Source organism: Bubalus bubalis, chromosome 3, assembly GCF_019923935.1.
Source record: "Bubalus bubalis isolate 160015118507 breed Murrah chromosome 3, NDDB_SH_1, whole genome shotgun sequence".
NCBI classification, from domain to species: domain Eukaryota; kingdom Metazoa; phylum Chordata; class Mammalia; order Artiodactyla; family Bovidae; genus Bubalus; species Bubalus bubalis.
Window position 1 is genome coordinate 45,005,699 of NC_059159.1, and position 25,314 is coordinate 45,031,012.

Below are 25,314 nucleotides of genomic sequence, written 5' to 3' on the forward strand. Positions count from 1 at the left end.
TCATTTGTTTCTAAATATATTAGATCAGTGTAGCAGCACAAGCAAAATCCTGAAAGGATTTTTTTTTTCCTTAAGCCTTAAAATTAGTCCAAAGTTAACCTAAAACAGTGTGTAATAGTACTACGGAAAATTATGGAAAAGTTTTTTGAGAACCTTTACTTTCCAGATAACAATAAAAGAACTTAAATTTATGGTACAAGTATAGGAATAGACAAGCACATCACTGAAGCATAGTCTTGAAATAGTTCTGAGTTTAATCTGTGATAAAATTGGTGTTAGATCTGTCTGGGAAAGATAAACCGTTTATTATCTATGTGACAGAAGTACTCTCTAGCCATCTGGAAATAAATTTAGACCTAATAAATTCCAGAAGGCTCATAAATGTAAATGTAAAAATTAACACTACATAGCTTCAGAAAAAAGACAGGTGAATATTAATATAATCTTGCTATGAGAAAAGCCCTTCTAGGTATGATACAAAAGCTAGAAATCATAAAAACGACTAATTAAAACGAGTCGTTTCTATACTTCAAAAATCTAAAGTTAAAACCAAATGATGGACTGGGGCAAATATTTGTAACATACAAAAGGCTAATATGAATATGCAATTAATAAAAAACAGTCTAATTAGGAGAAATGGATAAAGAACAGTCTGAACAGTCTGATAGCTCAACAGATACAGATGACTAGTAAGCTTTTTAAAAAGATACTCAACTTTACTAGTATTCAGAGACATGCAAACAAAATCAGATTACTAGCTTTTGATTACTAGTTTGACAACAGTTAAAAGAAGTTGACAGTTTCTAGTTGGAGATGTGGGGACATATATTCTCATAGAATGCTTTAAGTTAAGAATAAGTTGATATAACTTTACTGGAGGGGAGACTGACAATATAAATGAAAATTTTAATTGTGTATATAGTCATTAACAATTTGATGTAACAGTTTATATTTTACAATTTTGTCACAAGGTAGTACCTAGATAACTGAAAAGATCTAGGTAACAAGTCTTGCCTGAAATTTTTAAATAGTGAAAAATTGGAAACACCTTAACTCTTAGAATGATAGCCATTAAAAAGGGTAATATTGTGCTCGCTTCGGCAGCACATATACTAAAATTGGAACGATACAGAGAAGATTAACATGGCCCCTGCGCAAGGATGACACGCAAATTCGTGAAGCATTCCATATTTTTGTTTGTGTTGTAAAAAAAAAAATATTTTGACAAGATTTCCATGATATTCACTTTTTACGTAATAACACATATAACCACCTTTTCTAAAATTAAGCATAATAGTGGTTACCTTCAGGTGATGGGATTTTAAATAACTTATTTATATGTATCTATAGTGCTTGAATTTTCTGCAGATATTTGTTATTTTTATGTTTTAAATTTTTTAAAGTCTAAATTTATCCTTGAGAAAATAGGATTATTGTGTATGAGTTTTGAGGTTTTTCCAAGAAATTGAAACAATATTAAATTTCTTTTTTAAAATTTAAATTTCTTCATGAGAAAATAGAATTATTATATATGAGTTTATACTCATTATAAGACTTTATACGCATGCTGCAGTCCATGGGGTTGCAAAGAGTCAGACACGACTGAGCAACTGAATTGAACTGATACATGAGCTTGGGGGTTTTCCCAAGAAATTGAGGTATCCTTTTAAGTCAGGTCATATAGATTTGCTTCTTTTTAACAGCTCTATGTTATTCTTTTAAGTAAATGTCCCATAAGTTGCTAAACTAATGTCACTTAAGTTGATAATTTATTTTAATTTTTTTTACATTTTAACAAATGTTGTGAGTATACTTGTACTCACTTGTACATGTATCTTTTTGCATTGCAAGTAATTTTATAAGATAAATTCCTAGATACGGACTCACTCGGTCAGAATTGGTTTATATGATTACCCTTTCACGTCACTCCAGTCTAAAATTATAGTTTTAAAGGATTATTTGTAATAAAGATGTAGAAGGAGGTTAGACTTGTGTGGCAGTAAAATAGGAAATCATTGAAGATTTCTATAAAAAGGAATAACATGAAAGCATCTTTGACAAAAATTACTTGGTCTCCTGAATATGGATTGAGAAGTAAAAATTAGAAGCAGAGCAGCTGAGGTACTGCTCTCTAGTAATAAGATACTGTAGTAAGAATCTATACATGGTAATTATATGAGAATAGCAAGAATAGGTTTCAAATGTAATTGTGAAATTTTTAGTTTAGGGTCACTGCTGCTGCTGCTAAGTCGCTTCAGTCGTGTCCGACTCTGTGCGACCCCATAAACGGCAGCCCACCAGGCTCCCCTGTCCCTGGGATTCTCCAGGCAAGAAGTGGGTTGCCATTTCCTTCTCCTTTAGGGTCACTAGTAGAATGATAATGCTTGGGACAAAAATAAGTGTACTTGAGAAGAAAAGATAATAGATTCATGTCTAAACATATTTTAGTTCAGGATGACCTGGATATCCAAGTGACAATGTTTAGAGCTCTAAGTGTAAAGAAGGGAGAAGCAATTTGGGAATAATCTAATAGGTAAATCCTTGAGGATGGGTGAGAGATTGGGGCTTGTGGCTAAATGTTGACTAGGAACTAATTAAGGAGACCAAGGGAAGAGTGGTTTTGTAAGTGATTGAAAGTGGAGGAGGAAAGCCTCAGTGTCCTAAAATTCAGAGCGAGAATCAAGGGCAGTCATTGTGAAGCTGAGAAGTCAAAAATTATTCATTGCTAAAACCATTCAATTCAGTCAGATGTAATTGGTCATCTTCAGAGAAGTTGCAAACTGGCAGGCTTTGGGTACCATAGTTTTTTTTTTTTTTTTTAATTTGTTAGTTACCAGCAAATAAAAATGGGAGTATTTTTCATATGAACTTAAAAAAAAAGTCTGAAAATCGGGCTGTATTGGGCCAGTGTTTGTATGGGGAACCAGTGTAGCAATTGCCAGTCTGAGCCCTCTAGTACTATATACAGTCTTTACCGCGCCATACATTTACTCTATTTTCCTGGCTATCCATGTAGGCATTTGGGGGTTTTTAAAGGAAAAGTCTGTTGATTGAAGTCAGTTCTACATTAATATGTCATAATAAGTATTCTTTTTTTACTCCTACAATTTCTTTCAATTCATTTTTTGGGATCTTCACTGTTTTCATGTTTTTTCTTTTTTAGAGACTGCCTCCATTTGAAACATTTTCTCAGGGACCTACATTGCAGTTCACTCTTCGTTGGACAGGAGAGACCAATGATAAATCTACAGCTCCTATAGCCAAACCTCTTGCCACTAGAAATTCAGAGAGTCTTCATCAAGAAAATAAGCCTGGTTCAGTAAAACCTACTCAAACTATTGGTATGAAAACTTTGCTGTCAAAATAATGCTTTGCAGAGTTAGGACTTAGGTTTTAGATTAATTTGTCTTTTGCTCCAGTAATCTTCGGAAATATTATTTGACTTACCAGACACATTATGAGTAAATTATGATTCTCCTAAAGTTCTGTGATGAAGTGCTGATCAACAGTACTTTATTCACTAGATGTATGTGGGAATTTTGGAGATTTTTTTTTTTAATTTTAGAATCGTGGTATAATATATAGTATATATGCCATATATTACATAATATCTTCAAATGAGGTCTCAGTTCAGTTGCTCAGTCGTGTCCGACTCTGCGACCCCATGAATTGCAGCACACCAGGCCTCCCTGTCCATCACCAACTCCCAGAGTTCACCCAAACTCATGTCCATTGAGTCGGTGATGCCATCTAGCCATCTCATCCTCTGTCATCCCCTTTTCCTTCTGCCCCCAATCCCTCCCAGCATCAGAGTCTTTTCCAATGAGTCAGCTCTTCGCATGAGGTGGCCAAAGGATTGGAGTTTCAGCTTTAGCATCATTCCTTCCAAAGAACACCCAGGACTGATCTCCTTTAGAAGGGACTGGTTGGATCTCCTTGCAGTCCAAGGGACTCTCAAGAGTCTTCTCCAACACCACAGTTCAAAAGCATCAATTCTTCGGCGCTCAGCTTTCTTCACAGTCCAACTCTCACATCCATACATGACTACTGGAAAAACCATGGCCTTGACTAGACGGACCTTTGTTGGCAAAGTAATGTCTCTGCTTTTGAATATGCTATCTAGGTTGGTCATAACTTTCCTTCCCGGGAGTAAGCGTCTTTTAATTTCATGGCTGCAGTCACCATCTGCAGTGATTTTGGAGCCCCCAAAAATAAAGTCTGACACTGTTTCCCCATCTGTTTCCCATGAAGTGATGGGACCAGATGCCATGATCTTTGTTTTCTGAATGTTGAGCTCTAAGCCAATTTTTTCACTCTCCTCTTTCACTTTCATCAAGAGGGTTTTTAGTTCCTCGTCACTTTCTGCCATAAGGGTGGTGTCATCTGCCTATCTGAGGTTATTGATATTTCTCCCAGCAATCTTGATTCCAGCTTGTGTTTCTTCCAGCCCAGCGTTTCTCATGATGTACTCTGCATAGAAGTTAAATAAGTAAGGTGACAATACACAGCCTTGACGTACTCCTTTTCCTATTTGGAACCAGTCTGTTGTTCATGTCCAGTTATAAACTTGCTTCCTGACCTGCATATAGGTTTCTCAAGAGGCAGGTCAGGTGGTCTGGTATTCCCATCTCTTTCAGAATTTTCCACAGTTTATTGTGATCCACACAGTCAAAGGCTTTGGCATAGTCTATAGATAGCTTTATGTCAATTTAGGATACATTAAATTTGTCCCAAACTCATGAGAAAATGATTGGTTTTCAGAGCTTTGTAGTTTTGAATTGCAGCTATAAAGGGCTTTGGAACAATGTGCTTTTTCAAATTTACATAAAAATTTGTTTATGTTATGGAACTGACTTAACCACTTAAGAATATTTGAACAATTTGGGGGCTGGAAGAGGATTATTATAACCTGAATTTTATCAGGTTAAATTTTGTAGTAAATTTTTAAGAGGAGAAACATTTACAAATTGTACCAGTTAGCTCTGTTGGGTTAAGGCCCAGGTTGCAGTATTCTTTCATTTTTTATCTGCCTAATGAGAACACTGTCCTTGACCTGAGGGTATCCATGTGTTTTATCTAAGACTGTTTAAGAAGGCAGAAGGGAGCTGTCTTTGACATATACCACTCAAGTCCGTCCATTAGCTGTGTGCAAGTCACTGTAGTTAGAGTCAGTTTTAGGAGATGTAAGAAATGACCCCTGTCAGGGGAAAGATTTCCCAAGGAAATTGTAGTCTGGGCACTTCTCAAAGTGTTCTGTGGCCAAATACTAGTAAAAGAGTTTTCAGGAAACTGAGTAGAAAAGATTTTTACAAAGTTTTACATAGGAAATGATTACTTATGTCAGGAGAAATACAAATTTTCATTTTTAAGTCAGTAAAATAATACACCAAAATTATTAATGATGATGTTTTGGATTTGGAATGATATTATTACAATCATTTTCATTTAATTTGTTAAACCAATATTTAGTGGATGTCTGCTCACTGTTGTGCACTGGAAATACAGAGACCAAGAACAAAACCTTACTTTGACCTCAAAGTGCTTAAAGAATTAAAGTGACTACGTATAATACTTGGGGTTATTTTTTAAATGTTTTAGAACATGATAGGTGTCTTAATGTTTTAGGACATTTTAAAGGGGAAAAAAGAATGGATCCTACCAGTAAAGACCTTAGTATCTGGTTAGGTTGCTGATAAAGGGATTGTTCCCTGAAATCACTTGAGGGTGAAAACATTGTATTAAATGCCACAAGAAGAATTTTGTGAAACCTTTATTGTTTAATTATGTTCACAACAGATATTATTTCACTTTTTAGAAGCAAGTATTTTCATTAAAAGTGTATGTTTTCAGCTGTTAAAGAATCATTGACTACAGATCTGCAAACAAGAAAAGAAAAAGATACTTCAAATGAAAACCGACAAAAATTAAGAATATTTTATCAGGTAAACATAGCTGACCCTTCTTTTAAGTAATCATGAGATACTTTTGTTTTGCACGTTCTATCTGAAATATTTTGACATTTAAATAAATAGAATGCCTCTGACTTTTCCTTTTATATTATTTTAACTATGTTTAAAGTTTATATTGAAACAAAATATCTTGAGATATATAAGTTGGAGATTTGCTGTTCTTTTTGTTTTTTGTTATCTTTAAAGTTCCTTTATAACAACAATACGAGACAACAAACTGAAGCAAGAGATGACCTACATTGCCCTTGGTGCACCCTGAACTGCCGCAAACTTTATAGCTTACTTAAACATCTTAAACTCTGCCATAGCAGATTTATCTTCAATTATGTTGTAAGTAGCTTTTCATTTTTTCTTACTATTATACATTATGATAAAATTTGGCTTTCAGAAATTGTACTTTGTGCAGAATGCCAAAGTTTCTACACTGAATGGATTGTTTATGGATGAATTACGGTGAATGATTCAGTGTTTGTGTATATTTGCACAGTGCACCTCTAATGACTCACATAATCCTCACCCCAGCTCTTTGAATTAAGTGGTAATTTCCTTATCCTTGCTCAGACAAGAAATAATTTGTACAGTTACCAAGCCAATAAATGGCACAGCCAGGATTTTAACATGGATCTTTTTGACTCCAGATCTTCTGGGCCCCTGTTCACCATGCTGGTATGCCTGGCTTATTTTAGTTTTCAAAACATTTAAGAACCCACAAGTACATTTTAATTAAGTTGGAGGAATAGGTATTTAAGATAGGATAATTAATATTTTATTTTTCTAATCACCTTGCCATTTTTGTTACAGTATCATCCAAAAGGTGCTAGGATAGATGTTTCTATCAACGAGTGTTATGATGGCTCCTATGCAGGAAATCCTCAGGATATTCATCGCCAACCCGGATTTGCTTTTAGTCGCAATGGACCAGTAAAGAGAACACCTATCACACACATTCTTGTGTGCAGGTAGGTAAAAAGGGCATGTGGCAAAAGTTTATTTTCTGACTTTATTGATGTTGGAGGAATAAAGGGAAGCCATTCAAAACTACTGTTTAGGTGGCAGTTCTTATTTCAGTATTAAATAAGTCTCTGGGGTTGCATACTGCTTTATAACTCTCCCTGGCTCCTGTTTCTACAGTGGTTTTCTCACTTCCTCCTCACAGCTTTTTCCTGTGTTAATGTGGCTACTGCTCTAGTGGTTATAGGGAGAGTAAAGTGTCTCCCAGTAGAAGTTTCTGTGTGCATGCCTGGGTGGAAACCTCTGGAAGAAAGGAATGTACTCTGAGTAGTGTGAGCCCTCTCTGTGGTACTTAATATTACATCAACATTTCTTTTCATTAGGCCAAAAAGAACAAAAGCAAGTATGTCTGAATTTCTTGAATCCGAAGATGGAGAAGTGGAACAGCAGCGAACATACAGTAGTGGACACAACCGCCTCTATTTCCATAGTGATACTTGTTTACCTCTCCGTCCACAAGAAATGGAAGTAGATAGTGAAGATGAAAAAGACCCCGAATGGCTAAGAGAAAAAACCATTACTGTAATTATTACTGTTCTGTTGCTGTTACCATCATCATCATTATCATTATCGACAATGATTTTACAATTTTATGATGAAATGATTTTGTTTGAAAACTAATAACTTTAATATGAATTAAATTTTTGATTTAATGTTAAGGAACATTTTTCTAAATTAAGGAATTCAGGAATCTACAATTTTTGTAATTGTGTCATTTGAATAGTTACCAACTAAAGGAAATACAGGTTTTCTTTTTGTGATTTTGTGTTTTTTCATTTTGTTTAAAGGCAACTATTTCATAACTAAGGATTTCCCTTTTAAAATTACCACTTAAATGGATGTTGGAAACATTGCTGCTTTGCTATATAAATAAGTAGTGGTATTTTTAGTTACAAAAAATTCTGTTTTTAACATTCTCACAATTTTTTCTTAGAAATATCAATTATATTTATTCTGCATCTAATAAATTTTTTTTCCTCTTTTTTTCTAAAAGCAAATTGAGGAATTTTCTGATGTTAATGAAGGAGAGAAAGAAGTGATGAAACTATGGAATCTCCATGTCATGAAGCATGGGTAGGGTGTTTCTAGATTTAAATATTCCATTTCCTTCATGTTCTTTTTGTTGCTTCACATTCTGTAAATCTGTGTTAGGATCTTACTTAAAATTTAGGTATAATTTGTCCTAAATATCCTAATTGAGGTATTAGAAAAATGGTTACCTTCAAAGAATGTTTAAGTAAGGCGCTAGCTCCATCTAACAGCAGGTTTTTAGTTAATGTTTTTGTAATAACCCAGCTTTTATTCCTTTTATTGCTAGGGAATACATAAATAATACACTGTGTGCTACACACCTGGAAATCCTGAAAACTACTAACACAATTATTAACAAAATTTTTAACTGCTTTATTATTCAGAGTAAAATTTTTAACTGCTTTATTATTCAGAGCCAGCTTTTCTTATTTCTTACTACCATTTCATAAAGCTGAGGGTAGAACAATCCTAATTTCTCGTGCCTTTGGGGCCGTAGCATTGTTTTTCCTGTACATCTGCTTCCCTGTGTGAACTATTTACCTGTCAGTACATAGATTCTTCTCTACCTTCATTAGTATTAGACCCTCAAATAAGGCTTTCTTTTATAGCACATGGATCTAAGGTTTTTTCCTTTAAAGGTTAAATGAAATAAATGGGAAGAAGCGTTTTATTTTCTTTATTCTTGGGGAATGGAGGACTTAAGTGTTTTAAGTTCTAGTTCAGATGACTGGGTGCATCGCTTATAGCCTTTTTTATTTTTGGTAAACTGCCTTGAGCTAAGAATAGTCTTCACATTTTTAGTGGGTTGTAAAAAAAATTAAAGAGGAAGACAATAGAGATTACATATGGCTTGCTAAATCGTTTGAGTCGTGTCCAACTCTTTGTGACTCTATGGACTGTAGCCCACCAGGCTCCTCTGTCCATGGGATTCTCCAGGCAAGAATACTGGTGTGGGTTGCCGTGTCTTCCTCCAGGGGATCTTTCCAACCTAAGGATCAAACTCGCGTCTCTTATGTCTCCTGTGTTGGCAGGAGGTCTTTATTTACCACTAGCACCATCTGGAAGGCCCACATATGGGCCTAAATACATATGGGCCTTGCAAAGCCTAAAATACTTAGTGTTTAGCCTTTTACAGAAAATGTTTGCTTCATCTCTGGTCTAGTCATTAAAACTCAGTTATGAGTAAATATGTATGTGGAGGCTTGGCTGAAATCTCTTTCTCCTTTTGTCCTGATATGCCAGTTTCAAGATAGAATTTTAGTCAAATTACTTAATTGAGTTATATTTTAATTCCTGATCCAAATCTGTCAGCATAAGAACTACTAGGTTCAGTATAAACTGGCATTACAAAGTGGCAGGTAGTTGGTAAACTATTTGTATTTTTTCAGATCTGCAATCAGGCTTTTACATTTTACAGATTCTGTTTTGAGTCGCAGTGGGTAATTGAACATCCATCTCCTATTTGGTTTAATTTGGTTCTCTCAAATTTTATTCCTTGTCTTCCACCAAAACAGTCACACTATACCACAATTGTTGTGATATGTTCATTTTTTCAAAAGTTTACCATTAACTGAAAGTGTGTAGAAACACTGCTTCTGAAATAGGAAACTGAGAGAATAGTGTTACACAGTTAATGAAAGTGGAGTGGCAAGAGAAAATATTTTACACTTTTAACTGCTAACTTCCTAATTTCATTAGGAAAAACAGAAATGACATCTGTTTAAGCTCTGGTTAAATTAAACCTCTTTAAATTTCTAACATGGTAAGTTTATTCAGGTGATGGAATCTCAGATTCACTATAGTTTTGCTAGTTAAATCATCACTTACCTAGGTATAGTCTTATTATCTTGTAATAGTTATCACTGTGGCCTTTGACAGAAATACTTTGTATTGTTGTTGATGTGTTTGTGTTTTTATTAAATAGGTTTATTGCTGACAATCAAATGAATCATGCCTGTATGCTGTTTGTAGAAAACTATGGACAGAAAATAATTAAGAAGAATTTATGTCGAAACTTCATGCTTCATCTAGTCAGCATGCATGACTTTAATCTTATTAGCATAATGTCAATAGATAAAGCTGTTACCAAGCTCCGTGAAATGCAACAAAAATTAGAAAAAGGAGAATCTGCTTCCCCTGCAAATGAAGAAGTCACTGAAGAACAAAATGGGACAGCAAATGGATTTAGTGAAATTAACTCAAAAGAGAAAGCTTTGGAAACAGATGGTGTCTCAGGGGTTTCAAAACAGAGCAAAAAACAAAAACTCTGAAAAGGCTTAACCCCCACATTATGGACAAACACTGAAATTTCATTCTAGGGAATTCAGCCTCTAGGAAGGGTTCTGTTTTTGTTTTTAATCATAGGTTCCAAACAGGCACTGTCAGATGAAGTAAATGATTTCAACAAGGATATTTTTAATCAGGGTTCTACTTCACTTCAGTATGCAGCATTACCCGCATATCAGTTTTATTGATGTCATTAAAATATTCTCAAGTTCAAGCATGAAAAGCAATACCTTAAAGTATTTTTAACTTCAACAATTGTCTTATGAAATATACTGAATTGATAATCTAGAAAGTATTTCCTATTTATAATGTGTTGGTTTTTGTTTTTTTTTTTTTTTTTTTTGCATTTGTGACTGGCTGTTTTTCTACTTTGTAATTGTGAGACATTGTCTTGGGGAGGGAAAATTAGAATGTGATTCCTTTTTTTAGAAACTGAAGATTTTTGTGAAATTATGTTGCAGTACTGTTTGCAATCAGACCTTAATCCTTGACTTTGAAATCATTTATCAATTTGGAATGCAAAAGTACAACATAAGGTATTTTACATTATCGGAGTTCATTTTACAATTTAAAAATAGCACTTCTTCATCTTAGGCCTGTTTGAGAACATGTTAATTTTTCACATTGTCAGTGAAATGTCAATGTTGGCTTCTAAGGTCACTGACCATCCATTTGTTTTTATGTGGATAATTTTAGTGCATTGCTCACCCAGTATATTGTTTTAAACTTGAACATTTTGCTGTTTTTTTTTCTTCTTTCCCAATTAGGTAATCACATGGAAAGATTCAGCTGTCCACATCTGTTCATTAGGATTGTAAACCAAGGGAAGAACGAGTTTAAGATTTTTAAGATGCCACTTTTGAGGGAGGAAATGTTCTATAAAAATGAACCAGAAAATGTTGTAACTTTTTTTTTTCTTTGCAAGGATGTCTTCGTAATGTGTTTCATGATTAGAATATCCAATGCAGATAAGCTGACTTGAATCGTTGTGAGCAGTTTTGCCCTGTGTTATATGTGTCTCATGCACATATTTACAGTTGGATTTTCTCCAACAGAAAGTGGTTTCACTACTGGCACATTAACAAGCACCAATAGATTTTTAGTCCAACTCCAAGCACTGTGGTTGAGTAACATCACCTCAATTTTTTATTATCCTTAAAGATAATTGCATTTTCATATTCTTTATTTATAAAGGATCAATGCTGCTGTAAATACCGGTATTTTTAATTTTTTTAATTTCATTCCACCACCATCAGATGCAGTTCCCTATTTTGTTTAATGAAGGGATATATAAGCTTTCTAATGGTGTCTTCAGAAATTTATAAAATGTAAATACTGATTTGATTGGTCTTTAAGATGTGTTTAACTGTGAGGCTATTTAACTGATAGTGTGGATGTGATTTGTCATCCAGTATTAAGTTCCTAGTCATTGATTTTTTTTGTGTTAAAAAAAAATAGGAAAGAGGGAAACTGCAGCTTTCATTACAGACTCCTTGATTGGTAAGCTCTCCAAATGATGAGTTACAGTAAACTCTGATTATGCCTCTGCATAGTGGATTTCGAGCATTTCTCTCGGGCTTTAATTTGCTAAAGCTGTGCACATATGTAAAAAAAAAAAAAAAATAGATTATTTTAGGGGAGATGTAGGTGTAGAATTATTGCTTATGTCATTTCTTAAGCAGTTATGCTCTTAATGCTTAAAAGAAGGCTAGCATTGTTTGCACAAAAAGTTGGTGATTCCCTCCCCCAAATAGTAATGAAATTACTTCTGTTGAGTAAACTTTTTATGTCATCTTATAATAAAAGCTGAAAAAATCCCTTTGTTTCTATTTATAAAAAAAAAGCTTTTCTATATGTACCCTTGATAAGAGATTTTGAAGAAATCATGTAAGATGATAAAACATTTGAATGGTACAGTAGATGTAAAAAAAAAATCAGTTTAAAAGAACGTTTGTTTTTACATTAAATGTTTATTTGAAATCAAATGATTTTGTACATAAAGTTCAATAATATAAAAGCTGCATTCTGTTTTGTTTTTTATTATATTATGAATTGTTAATACACGCACAAAAATTTTGGCTTGGCTAAGATAGGAAATATCCAAAAATATATATCTATCAGAGCAAATAAGTTGAGAAAAATTAATGTGAAATCCTGCTTTCGGTTCTGGTAATAGCAGTTGCAACTAGTGTGTCATACTGTCACATAAAAAATATTTTAAATTTGATAGTCTAGGGTAATGTCAATATTAATTGCCCTAATGCTGATTCACCTTTGGTTTTTTCAATTTTCTTTTGAATGAAAAAGGATTTATGTTGGCTTTCAAAAAGCCATATAGTGAGACACAAATAATAAAACAATTATGTAATAAAATACTATATTCTGTGAGGTCAGTAGTTGAAATTAATTTAGAAGAATTGAGGAAAATGTTACCGAAGTGTTGACAGTTCCACTGTGCTTGCTTTATTTACAAGAAATAGCTTGCCTGTACACATGTTGTGTATTCTTTGAGCTGAGCGCCCCTCTGGTTCCAAAGCTCACTCTGTGTTTCTTTAAGCACCTGCTTCCTTTTCATTAGACTGCTGAGTCAGTCTCACTAGCCTTAGTAGTGACTCATGGTCTTCATTGGTGTTCAGATATTTGTTACATAAACTGAAGGCCTTATATGCCATGCTAACTAAGCATTTGGATTTCAGGCAGTAAGAAGTATTTGGAGATTAACTGCACAGACATGACACAAACCAGTCTGTGTCATAGGTGAGCCGTGGCTCCAAGAATCTGGGAGGGAAGAAGCTCTCCACAGGGAGAAGCACAGGGATGCTGCGGGAGTCCTCCAGGTGAGATACCCAACTAAATAACAGAACTCTGCCCATTGTGAAGTAAGTGCCCAAGAAGTAATCATGGTGTTTCAATGTGAAGAAATGAACTAATCAGCAGTGACAAAGCCAAGGGAAGTAGAGTTTCATAAAGGAAGCTGTCCTGTAACAGAAAATGAGTTTAAAACAGCAACTTTAAGGGTTAAATAACAGAAAACAAGTTTGAGGAGTTTGCTGTTAATAAATGGAAAATGAGTCGGGGAAGTTTATCATGAATACGTGGGAAATATGGCCATCGAAAGAGGGAAACAGGCAGAGAGATTGGGGAGAGTGGATAGGAAGGTTGAGCCTGCAGACTACGGAAGACACAGAGGACACCAAAGATACACATTGCCAGAAAAGGAAAGAATTAGATCAAGAACACAGGTGGATTCAGCTTGCTAAAGATGAAAGAGTGCTGATAATACTGTTGGGTAAAACATGGAGAAGTGGGTACTCAACGACATTTCTGGTGAGGAAATAAGCTAGTACAACCTCTACAGAATAATTTGGTACTTACCATTAAAATCATAATGCGTTTAACCTTTGCCCCAACAATTTTATCTTCAGGAATTTGATCCAACATAAACTGGGGCCCGTGTAAATTGACAAACTGACCGCTGTTGAGCAGATTAGAAAGGTACAGAAAAGTTTCTAGAATACTTCCATTTTTAACAAGATTTGAAAAGAATATGTGCCCATATTTGCTTGGGTGAAGAATATGACTAAATGGATACACAAAAGCAACTGCTGTCAGAAAAGATGTCTGGGTGAAAGGACATGTAGGAAGGAGGCTGTTGCTGTGCAGTTTTCAAATCTAAATGTACTGCCTGTTTTCCGTAGTTCTTACATTTTAAAAAGCTGAAAAAACAAAGAGGGATGGTTTCTCACTGGGAACCAGGTATAATGGATAAGTTGTTAACAAGGATTTGGAACACAGTCAATTGGTATTAAGTAAAACAGGCGCTGTAAAAAATAGTCTGAAAGCTGTATTTATATTTTTTTTTGTTAATCTAAATAGTATGTCACTCCAAAGAAAGCAGAGATACATGTTTTATTAACTATACCAGTACCATATTAAAATGGATCATTGATGGTTCCCAGTTGTTGACTGTGTAGATCACAACAAACTGGAATATTCTTAAAGAGAAAGGAATACCAGAGAAATCTGTATGCAGGTCAAGAAGCAACAGTTAGAACTGGATATGGAACAACAGACTGGTTCCAAATGGGGAAAGGAGTACGTCAAGGCTGTATACTGTCACCCTGTTTATTTAACTTATATGCAGAGGACATCATGCAAAATGCTGGGCTGGATGAAGCACGGGCTGGATGAAGCACAGGCTGGAATCAAGATTGCAAGGAGAAATATCAGTAACCTCAGATACACAGATGACACCACCCTTATGGCAGAAAGAGAAGAGGAACTAAAGAGCCTCTTGATGAAAGTGAAAGAGGCGAGTGAAAAAGTTGGCTTAAAGCTCAACATTCAGAAAACGAAGATCATGGCATCCGGTCCCATCACTTCATGGGAAATACATGGGGAAACAGTGGAAACAGTGTCAGACTTTATTTTGGGGGGCTCCAAAATCACTGCAGATGGTGACTGCAGCCATAAAATTAAAAGACACTTGCTCCTTGGAAGAAAAGTTATGACCAACTAGACAGCATATTAAAAAGCAGAGACATTCCTTTACCAACAAAAGGTCCATCTAGTCAAAGCTATGGTTTTTCCAGTAGTCCTGTACAGATGTGAGAGTTGAACTATAAAGAAAGCTGAGAGCCGAAGAATTGATGCTTTTGAACTGTGGTGTTGGAGAAGACTCTTGAGAGTCCCTTGGACTGCAAGGAGATCCAACCAGTCAATCCTAAAGGAAATCAGTCCTGAATATTCACTGGAAGGACTGATGCTGAAGCTGAAACTCCAATACTTTGGCCACCTGATGCAAAGAACTGACTGACTGGAAAAGACCCCGATTCTGGGAAAGATTGAAGGCAGGAGAAGAAGGGGACAAAAGAGGATGAAATGGTTGGATGGCATCACCAACGTGATGGACATGGGTTTGAGTAAACTCCGGGAATTGGTGGTGGACAGGGAAGCCGGTGTGCTGCAGTCCATGGGGTCACAAAAAGTCGGACACAACTGAGCGACTGAACTGAACTGAGTTGTTGACAGCATAAAAACCATACTTTTCCTGCCTATTGGAATTCACTATCTTTCCAGTCTTCACCTCTCATGTATGCAGTCTCCCCTCCAACCAGGTAGGGTACCAGAGTACAGCATGGTACACACCATGCACCCTGTTCTCCATACACAGTCTACAATCCAATTTCTGGAGCACCTTCTGTTTCTATGTACTATTTGTACAAGTGTAAGTGGTTTTTATACAGAGGTAAAAATTCACTCAAGTATATTCTTAGAAAAACATAAGATTGTTACTTAAATGTCACATGGATGAATCACATTATAAAGCTGCTTTTAGAGAACAGGGTGTATATCTCCCAAACTACTGTATTTCATCGGTTGTCTTTTCCCATTTCTGACTACCATCCTATCCACCCACATGGCAGAACTTAACCAGTGGCCACCTACAGGTACACCATCTCCTAGAATCCTATTTCTGTCCATGCTACTCCATCCCTTTTCAGAGCCCTAATAGCTTCTACCTCTTTGGTAGCACACTCCCACTCCAGCCGTTCAGTCATTCATCTGTAGACATGTGCCGGGGCTTATCCCAAGTACTGGGAATGAGCTGAGTAAGACTCATGTTTCAAGGATTCTCCCAGTTCTCATGGATCAAAACTAAGGTCACTTCTTTCTCCTAACAACCATGCACCTCTTTGCTAGACTTACTGCTCATTACTCCAGAGAAGCGGTGAAGCTACACAGGTCACAGAATGAAAGCTTTTTCTATTTTGAGACAAACCTATGAATCACCTAGAACAAGGACCTAGAATGTAACGGGGGTCCAACAAATCTTAACTCCCTTATTCACTAATTCAACTAAGATTTTCTTCTGAGTGGATTCTGTCCAAATGATCCTATTTCTCTTATTTGGGGAAAGCGGGGAACTGGCTCTTCTGTGAGGCCCTGAAGGGAAAGGACCACGGTTGCCATGCCATTAATTAGGCTCATGGAGCCTTATTTATTCCTTAGATACTTCCTGGACACCTATAATGGCCTTTGCCTTAGTTAAGTGTGAGGATACAAAGATGAAGAAGCCAGACATTGTTCTGTCCTCGTGAATCTTGAATTCCAGAGAGGGTGACATTCGTTCATGTTTTAGTAAGCCAGGTTAGTAAGCTAAACGTCTCATCTCAAATTGGTGCCCCAGGGACATAGGGCAGTGTGGACACAGAGGAGCGTGGCAGAAGAACTGAGAGTACACAGGCCTAGATTTGAATGCCAACTCCAGGGCATTTTGGAGCTGCAACTTTGCAGCTCCAAAACTCAGTTACTTGACAACACTGAGTTTGTTTCTTCAACTGTAAAATGGGATCAAAATCCCTCCTTCAATAGGCTGGGAGGTGGGAGGGAGGGATTCAAGAGGGAGGGGACATATGTATACCCACGGCTGATTCACGTTAATATATGGCAGAAACCAACACAAACTTGGAAAGCAATTATCCTCCAATTAAAAATACATTTAAAAAGTCACAACTATAGCAATAGACCCTCCCCCCCGCCCCCCGCCCCCGGCCTCACAAAAAAAAGTGCCTCCTTCAACAAGGGATCTAGACAGTAACCTGCTCTTGGTTAACATCACTATTTCCTTCCCTACAACCTTACAGTTTTGTCAACTTCAATCCTCAGCTCCCACAGCTGAGGAAAAATCACACGCTTGCTCCTTCCACAAGCTATATATTTTAAGACCCTGGAGAAGTCTTCTGAGATTACATTAACAAAGTCTTAATTTTCTACAGAACTGCAAGCTTTCTAACACTGCCTTAGGTAAGACTAATAAATAGAAGTGACAGAAAGGTCACTTCATTTGATCAACATTAAATTCCATGAAAGAAAGTCTTTTGTGAGAGATTAATTTTGCCGAATATGGTTTTTGTCTTTTAAGAAGAAAAGTACTGTTCTTAGTTCAGAAGTACTTATCAGATACCCACATATCAGGAAATGTTGGGTAGGAAGTACATCCCAGACTTTTGGATTTCATAGACCTGTAATATATATTCAAAAAATTTTTGGCATTTTGTCAGGATTTACAAACAAACCCAGCAAACCTGACATCTACTGTCACTTTAATTTTACAGACGGACACAGTATAAAAAGAGCAAGAAACTTAAATTTCAGAATAAATCCTTTATTCTTCCAAAGAGAACAAATTTAGATTTACCAAAAAAAAAATCACCATGGAGACTGGACTTTTACTTTGGAGTGGTTACTCCAAAATCTGCCTTCATAATAATAATTTCATTTCTTAAAAAATGTGAGCTCCACTAATACCAATTGAATCAGAATTTCTGCTTTTTTTAAAAGCTCTCCAGGAAATTCTAATGTGAGGCCAGGGTTGAGAATAACTTGCTATAGAAGATACAAAAACTCAAGGAACTTATAATCTAGTGGGTTTATAGCAGGTATTAGAAACTCATATACCTACAGGGTCAGCTGTCAAATGAGCTACGTAGCTGAGTGTTATACCAAAACCAAACTAGGAAGACAGAACAAAGCAGGGGTCCCCAACCTCTGGGATCTAATACATGATGATCTGAGGTGCAGCTTGTGGAATAGTAGAAATAAAGTGCACAGAAAATACAACGTGCTTGAATCATCTCAAAACCACTGCCCGCAACAGTCCGTGAAAAATTGTCTTCCGTGAAACCAGTCCCTGATGCCAAAAAGGAAGGGGACCGCTGGAATAAAGAGAAGATACTACAGTTTTCCAAAGAGGAAAAACATACAACATACAAATGAACAGGCACCAGAAGGGCATTAGTTTTCCTGGGAGACCACAGAGCAGTGCATTCAAATTCTGAGAGGGAATGATCGCCAACCTAGAATTCTTTATGAGTCACAGTCAAAGGTAGGATTGAATAAAGAGATTTTCAGCTATCTCAAAAAATTTACCTCTTGGGCACTCTTTCTCAGCAAATGGAGGAAGTGCTCCACTAAGGTTAAGGAATAATCTGAGAGAGAGAAAGACAGGACACTGAGTGGAGCCGACACTGGTTGCTTCATGCACGTGTGGGAAGGTCTGAACCTGTTTAGGAGATGCCTCAGTGAGTGCGTTACTGTCAGCAGTTGTCACAATAGTTTGTTGTCAATAACGGAATAAATTTCACTCCTTGAACTAAATCTTCCATATTTAATCAAGGAGCTAGATGCTTACTCTGCTCCCCTCTACAGGGAAAGCCCTCCGAAGAGATGTATTTATCCTTCATCCCTACTTACTCTTTTATTTTTGTTTTGATATTAAAATCTATTATATAGCTTCAGAATTTATGCTTCTGAGAAGATGGGAGTAGCATAATTTTCCCACTCCTCCTGCTGAGGAAAACTAAAAACTATGGGGAAAAATATAATAAAACAAACACAAGAAGACTGACAGACGACCAAGCACCTCAAAACTCAAGGAACTCCATACCGTGCCTTCTTAAGGTTTTTGTTGTGTATCCCAGACCTGGGGGCAAAAGATGCCAGCAACATGGAAATGTTGACAGGCAAAAAAGCCCCAACAAAAACCTGCTCTCTGCAGCCAAGGGACCAGGAAAGGGGCAGCCTAGCAAGACAAACTGATGGCCAACAACCACTCCAGCCAAACACCATCATCCATGTTGAATGGTGGGGGCCCACAAAAAGACTTGTCCACATCAGAACCTATGACAGCAATTTTATTTGGAAAAAGGGTCTTTGCAGCTATAAGTAAATTCAAGACTTGGAGATGAGATCATCCTGGATTATTTGAGTGGGTACTAAATCTAAGACAAATGTCCTTATAAGAGACAAAAGGAGGGAACTCCCTCGAGGTCCAGTGGTTAGGACTTGGTGTTTTCACTGCCATGGGCCTGGGTTCAATCCCTGGTTGGGGAACTAAGATCCTGCAAGCCTCACAGGGCAGTTGGGGGTAAAAAAAAAAAGCCCGAGGGAGAAGGCCATGGGAAGACAGAGACACAGACTGTCGTTACAATGCCTGTGGCCACCAGTAGCTCCAAGGCTTCTCCCCTAGACCCTCTGGAAGGAGTACAGTCTTGCCAATATACCTCTTTTATGTGTACATAACTTATTTATTACTATTTTATATATATATATACACACACACACACACATACACAGTTAAAAGTGAAGATGACTTTTCTCCCTCTACTTAAAAGATTAAATCTGAATTAATTAAATCTCATGAAAGAAAAAAAAAATACACACACATACCTTTTACTTTTTTATTTTTGTTTCAGATAGTTGGACGAGGCATCTACATTCTAGCACATCTTCCTAATCACTAAACAAGTGAAAAACAGCTTACTTATATATAAAAAGGCAACGGGAAAAGGTCATGATTGTCTAATAGGGAACTGGAATCCCCCAATAAATTACCTTACAAAAATATCAAACTTGCTTTTCCACTTTTCAACTCTTAAAAATGGAAAAAAAAAATTCACATTAAAGAGAAAAGATCTTAGGCTGGTAAATAGCAAGTTAAGATAATCATGTTTACATCCAAGTCCTTCAAATAAATATTTTAAACAAATTTGTTTCCCAAAAAATAGGTCAAGTATTTAGCCTACACTTGTTTGGTCCACTAAAAGACCACTCATGAACTGGACTGCAACTCAGACCCTACCAAGAGCAACATGCAAGTCACTGAGGCTGGATATGCACTGGTGCCTATTTCATACATGGGACATAGCTATTAATAACACTGCTGTGCATACTACTTCCGTAAGTAGTTTTACCCTGTAAAACCCCTCAAACCTAACTGGGAATGAAACTGCAAGGAAAGAACAAAAGAAAACACTTTGCCTATTGTAGACATTTGCTCAGTAATTTTTAAAACTTATCACACTTTTGGGACTTAAAGATTACTGAACATGAGATAAAATTCAATACTGCTTACAAATCCCTGAAGATGAAGAGCATATGCAACACTCCTGTGGAGAACACACAAGGGAGTGTCCATCACAGCATACATTATGGCATATTCTGCCTGGTCTAGTCCTGGCTTTTCATTCTAAAGTCTTAAATGGCCTTGGATCTTTAAAAGACGGAGACTTAATAAAAAATGATGTTATGTTGCATTTTTCTGTTCTTACAACCAACTTTAGAAGTACAGTGGAAGGGTTCATAGGGCTTTCTGTATCTCCTCATACTTTAAAAGCCAGTTTGATTTTTACTGTGATGTCATATTCCAATTAACACTATGCTAAAAAATAAAATGGACTGCATTGCGACGGTTTTGTCCACCATATTCACGCCTCTTATTGCTGAGATAGTCCAAAAGATATCCCGTAAATAATTTCTGTTTCTAATGGCTTAACTGAGAGATGAATCTAACCATTTTTTAAACCAATGACAACTGGGCTGAGAGGAAAGCTATGTGAAACCCCTGCACACCCAAAGCCAATCATCGGCAAACCTAGAACACCAGCACTTTCCACCCAGGATAGAAAAATGAGCATCCAAAGTAAAGAGAACCACAAGACTGATCGAGTAACCAATCAAACACCACTTCTCTGTTATTTGAGCTAATAGTCACTCGAAGCTTGAAGTTTCCGCCTTCGTTATTATTGGTGGATCCTAGAGTCACAGCTTCAATGTCAAATGTGACAGTGGACCCAGAAGTAACTGCGGGCAACTGATTAGTCATTTCTTTTCCATTTACAAAAACTGCACCTAAAATGTTAAGGTAAAGAGTCATTCACATGTGAGCAACAACTAAAAATGGAAACAAGATGCTAGATTATTGGTAATGCAGCTAATTCCCTAATTAAAGAAAACATTTTGGAATGCCAACTGGTCAAAGATAATGCAGTTAAATATGTTCATTAACCCCACATTCCCAAGGCAGAAGGAAAAGTTAAAGCTTTAATAATGTTTTAGGCTTCTGGTCCAGGGTTCCACTCTTTTAAAAGAGACCATGAGTTTCCTACATGGATGGCATCTCCATTATAAAATTACTTTCTGTGGAACAGCAGGACTGTTTCACATGGAATATACAAGGATCCTGTCTACCGACTGTTTGACCCACACCATAAAATATTAACACATCTTGGTAGTGATTTTTAAGTGTGATCACTGTGAAATAAGGGACCAAAAAACACTATAGATGTAAACTATCCTCATTTCCCTAACCTATGCTGAATTTATCTCCTCTATGTTGAATTCAGATGACTTAGGCACACGGAATCCAGGAGTAAACTGCCTGGCAAAAAATCTCAGCTCAGTCACCTCCAAACCAAGTGATTTTGGGCCAGCCACTTCAGCCACGGCTTCTCTGTGGCTTTTCTTATCTACGTGTGCTGTGTGCCCACTCAGTGCTATGCGTGCTCCTTGCCAGCTCTCTGCGACACCATGGACTGTAGCCCACCAGGCTCCTCTGTCCATGGAACTTCCCAGGCAAGAATACTTGGAGTGGGTTGCCATTTCCGCCTCCAGGGAATCTTCCCAACCCAGGGATCGAACCTGCATCTCCAGCATTGTCAGGCAGATTCTTTACCACTGAGCCACCTAGGAAGCCCTTTTCATCAACTGCAAAATGGATATAATGCTACTCCTCACTTCAAAAAGGTGTTAAAGATTAAATAAGGTATTATTTTTAAAGGGTATAGAATAATGCCTGGTATGAAGCAGTCACATAGATACGTCATTAAGACCTAAATTTTTTCATCTTCTGGTATAAACGTGTGATACTGAGACTGATTCAAATCTTACTATAGTAAATTATACATTTCAAAGAGAATGGCAGTTATTTCCTCCTTACTTACCATTTGTACTAATGCATACTGCTTGATCCCGCTGCAGGGAGTCATATCCATTCTGTTTTTCTGCACACACTCCTATACTGTCTCTTCTGTCTGGTTGTCCCACAGTTTCAACTCTGTCAACGGGGCAGAAAAATCTTTTAAATATTTTTTTAATGTGATCTCTACTAGTTGCTAAGCATAACAAGAGCAATCTCATCACGATTACTCTTAAGAATAGCTAACAATAATTTAGCACTTCTTAAATTCCAGGTCCTGTTCTGAAAACGTTGTGTCTGTATATCTTACCTATAAATCTTCTCATTCAGTTCGTTTTTAACAATCCATGATGTAGGCGCTGTTATTATCATACCCAGTTTATACATGAGTAAACTCAGACACAAAAGAAAAAATAAGGTTTAAAAAAAGGGAAATTAAACTGATCTGATCACTGAGCTGAGTGGTGGAGCTAGGACACGAACTCAGGCATTCTGACTTCAGAGTCCATGTTACCTGTTTAAGGCTATGACAGCATATTTCAGCTCTATGTTCTGGTTCTAGACATACAGAAAATGTGTCATATTTGCTATTATAACGAATGTGATCATCACGTAAACTTTTATTAGGAGAGTCTATGCAATGACTACTGTTTACCAAGCATTTAAAAATAGACATTATCCCTCTTTTAAAACAGAGGATAATATGGTTTATGGACATATTCTGGCTGGAGAACTTCATACATAGTAAGTTGAAGCATTTCCTTTTGCGTCTAAGTCTCAAACAACATGTCATCATGTACTTAGATATAAAGATCAACCCACATCCCTATGACCGGGGTCATCTTTCTCTCCATTCCAGAAAGCTAGACTTTGCAAGGACAGAAAAAGAAAAATGAGCGAGGGGCAGCACGTAGCTTTTGAGGGAAGACGTGGTTACTGATACCCAGAGTGGCCTCAAGATGTCTTTCCTTGTAAGGTGGCAAACATGGAGTCCATAATAAACACGTGGGTGGGTTTCTGAAGTCATTTCAGTTCTAAACCAGCAGTATAAAGAAGGAGGACAATGACGCCAGCCATACGACAGCATAGTTAAGCCCTAGGACTCATTCTACCACAGGGAAACACACTTTCTAAATGATATACAGACCAAAATACCTTTAGGAGAGTTCCAGAATTCAGTTAAAAAGTCCCAAAGGAGCACACAGCTGAGAACAGCTGCACTGAACTGGGTAAGAAGAGTAATTTCACTTGCCTCATGTCAACCCCTCTTCCAAGCTACCACAGCTCGGAACCAGGCAAGAACAGCCCAGCTCCTGACTTTTCCTTCAGAAAAGACACACAGGAGTGGAGTGTACATCCAACATTCCAGCTCCTTGGAGGGTTTCCCAGAGGACTGGTTTCTGTCATGTCTCATTTGGTGCACTGAAGGAACTGGCATAGCATGGATGCCTGAATGCTGCCAAGAAAAGTGAGGGGTGGCAGCCTGCAGCCAGTGCTGCAGGGAGGGAGAAGACGAAGACATCCTTCTGGTGTGCTATCTTTCCACAGGACAGCTCAAGGGAATGGTATCTGTCTCATTCCCTTGTCGGGAGCCAGCATACTCTGGATGTCTGGGGGCCACTGGGTCCAAGGGAGTGAAGGCACTCTGTGGCTGCAGGACGTGCAGTACCACAAACTGGCACCAGAGGGAGCAAGAGATTACGAGCGCCTGAAAAGCCAGCACGGCTCTAATTGAGAAACTGCACACACAAACTCAAGGGAAGTCCACTTATCAGGAAGATAGAACAATTATAAATATATATGCACCCAACATCAGAGCACTTAAATATAAGCTGCAAAAAAGGACAGAACTGAAGGGGAAAACAGTTACACAATAATAGAAGGAGATTTCAATACTCTACTTCAATAGTGGATAGAGCATCCAGACAGAAGATCAGTAAGGAGTAGGGGATCTGAGTAACACCATAAATGATACGGACACTCCTCCCAAAAGAAGCAGAATATACATTCTTCTCAAGCGTACAAGGAACGTTCTCCAGGATACAGCACACGGTAGGTCACAAAATAAGTCACACCAAATTCAGGAAGACTGAAATTACACTGTGTTTATTTTCTGACCACAACGGAATGAAACTATAAATTAATGGCAGAAGGGAAACTAGAAAGCTCACGAATATGTGGAAATTAACCAACTTTTGAACAGCAAACGGATCAAAGACAAAGTCAAAACGAAAATTAGAAAATGTCCTGATACAAATGAAAACAAAACCAAAACATATAGGATGCAGCAAAAGCACTGAAGAGCAAAGTTGACAGACACATACATCTAAAAAGATACCAGGGACTTCCCTGCTGGTTCAGTGGTTAAAGCCTCTCATTTCCAAAGCAGGGGACATGGGCTCGATCCCTGGTCAGGGTATGAACACCCCACATACCATGTGGGGCAACCAAAAAAGAGTTTGTGTTTTTTTTTTCAAAATCCAATTTCCAAAAAATTTAAATAAAAATTTTTTAAAATATCAGAAAACAACTTATACCTCAAAGAACAAAAAAGAACTAAGACTTAAGTTAGGAGAAGAAAGGAAATAATAACATATTAGAGCAGGAACAAACAATATAGAGACTAGAAAAACAACAGAAAAACATCAACAAAACTTAAGAGTTGTTTTTCTGAAATGATTGACAAAGTTGACAGATTCAGCTAGATTAACTAAGATAAAGAAAGATAAGATACATTTCATTTCAGAAATGAAAGAGGAGACATTACAACTGATACCATAGAAACTGAACAGATTATAAGAAACTCATGAACAAAATATACCAAGAAATTGGATAATTTAGAAGAAATGGGTAAATTTCTACAAATATACAACCTACCAAGAATGAATCATAAACACACAGCAAATCTGAACAGACTTATAACTAGAAAGGAGACTGGATCAGTAATCAAAAATGTACCAAGACTATCAGTAAACCACAGCCCTGGACCAAAGAGCCTCACTGGTGAATTCTACCAAATGATTAAACAGTAAATACAATCCTTCTTAAAGTCTTCAAAAACACTAAAGAGGAAGGAATAGTCAACTACAAACTGGCACTTGTCAAGGGCAGTTGCCATCTACCTCTACAAGGAGTTAAATCATGTGCTGCTGCAGCTGCTGATTTTCAACACCCGTGAAAGGGGTTCAGGGAGGAGAGCAGGAACGAGGCACGCTGTGCTGGGGAAAACTGGCAGGACAGGTCTTCAGGCAATTAGAT

The 25,314-nt window shown here is 37.1% G+C and overlaps 2 protein-coding genes and 1 non-coding gene across 4 annotated transcripts in view; 2 read left to right on the forward strand and 1 right to left on the reverse strand.

Annotated features, from left to right (window-relative positions):
• Positions 1 to 12,315, forward strand: part of SUZ12 (SUZ12 polycomb repressive complex 2 subunit) — a 39,505-nt gene extending 27,190 nt beyond the window's left edge. For both annotated transcript variants that reach the window (XM_006059394.4, XM_025281041.3), the window contains 7 exons: positions 3,164 to 3,341; positions 5,851 to 5,942; positions 6,156 to 6,299; positions 6,771 to 6,928; positions 7,304 to 7,502; positions 7,975 to 8,054; positions 9,937 to 12,315. In XM_006059394.4, coding sequence (XP_006059456.1) covers positions 3,164 to 3,341; positions 5,851 to 5,942; positions 6,156 to 6,299; positions 6,771 to 6,928; positions 7,304 to 7,502; positions 7,975 to 8,054; positions 9,937 to 10,282 — 1,197 coding nt within the window. In that variant the 3' untranslated portion in view covers positions 10,283 to 12,315. The remainder of the gene's footprint in view (positions 1 to 3,163; positions 3,342 to 5,850; positions 5,943 to 6,155; positions 6,300 to 6,770; positions 6,929 to 7,303; positions 7,503 to 7,974; positions 8,055 to 9,936) is intronic.
• On the forward strand, positions 1,089 to 1,195 carry LOC112584034. Its single transcript, XR_003108393.1, has one exon. It is a non-coding gene; the product is annotated as a U6 spliceosomal RNA (small nuclear RNA).
• Positions 12,316 to 19,526: 7,211 nt separating the features above from the next.
• CRLF3 (cytokine receptor like factor 3) overlaps positions 19,527 to 25,314 on the reverse strand; it is a 41,685-nt gene continuing 35,897 nt past the window's right edge. Inside the window, exons 7-8 of the mRNA XM_006059395.4 lie at positions 22,082 to 22,194; positions 19,527 to 20,990 (exon numbers count right to left, since the gene is read on the reverse strand). Coding sequence (XP_006059457.1) covers positions 20,734 to 20,990; positions 22,082 to 22,194 — 370 coding nt within the window. The 3' untranslated portion in view covers positions 19,527 to 20,733. The remainder of the gene's footprint in view (positions 20,991 to 22,081; positions 22,195 to 25,314) is intronic.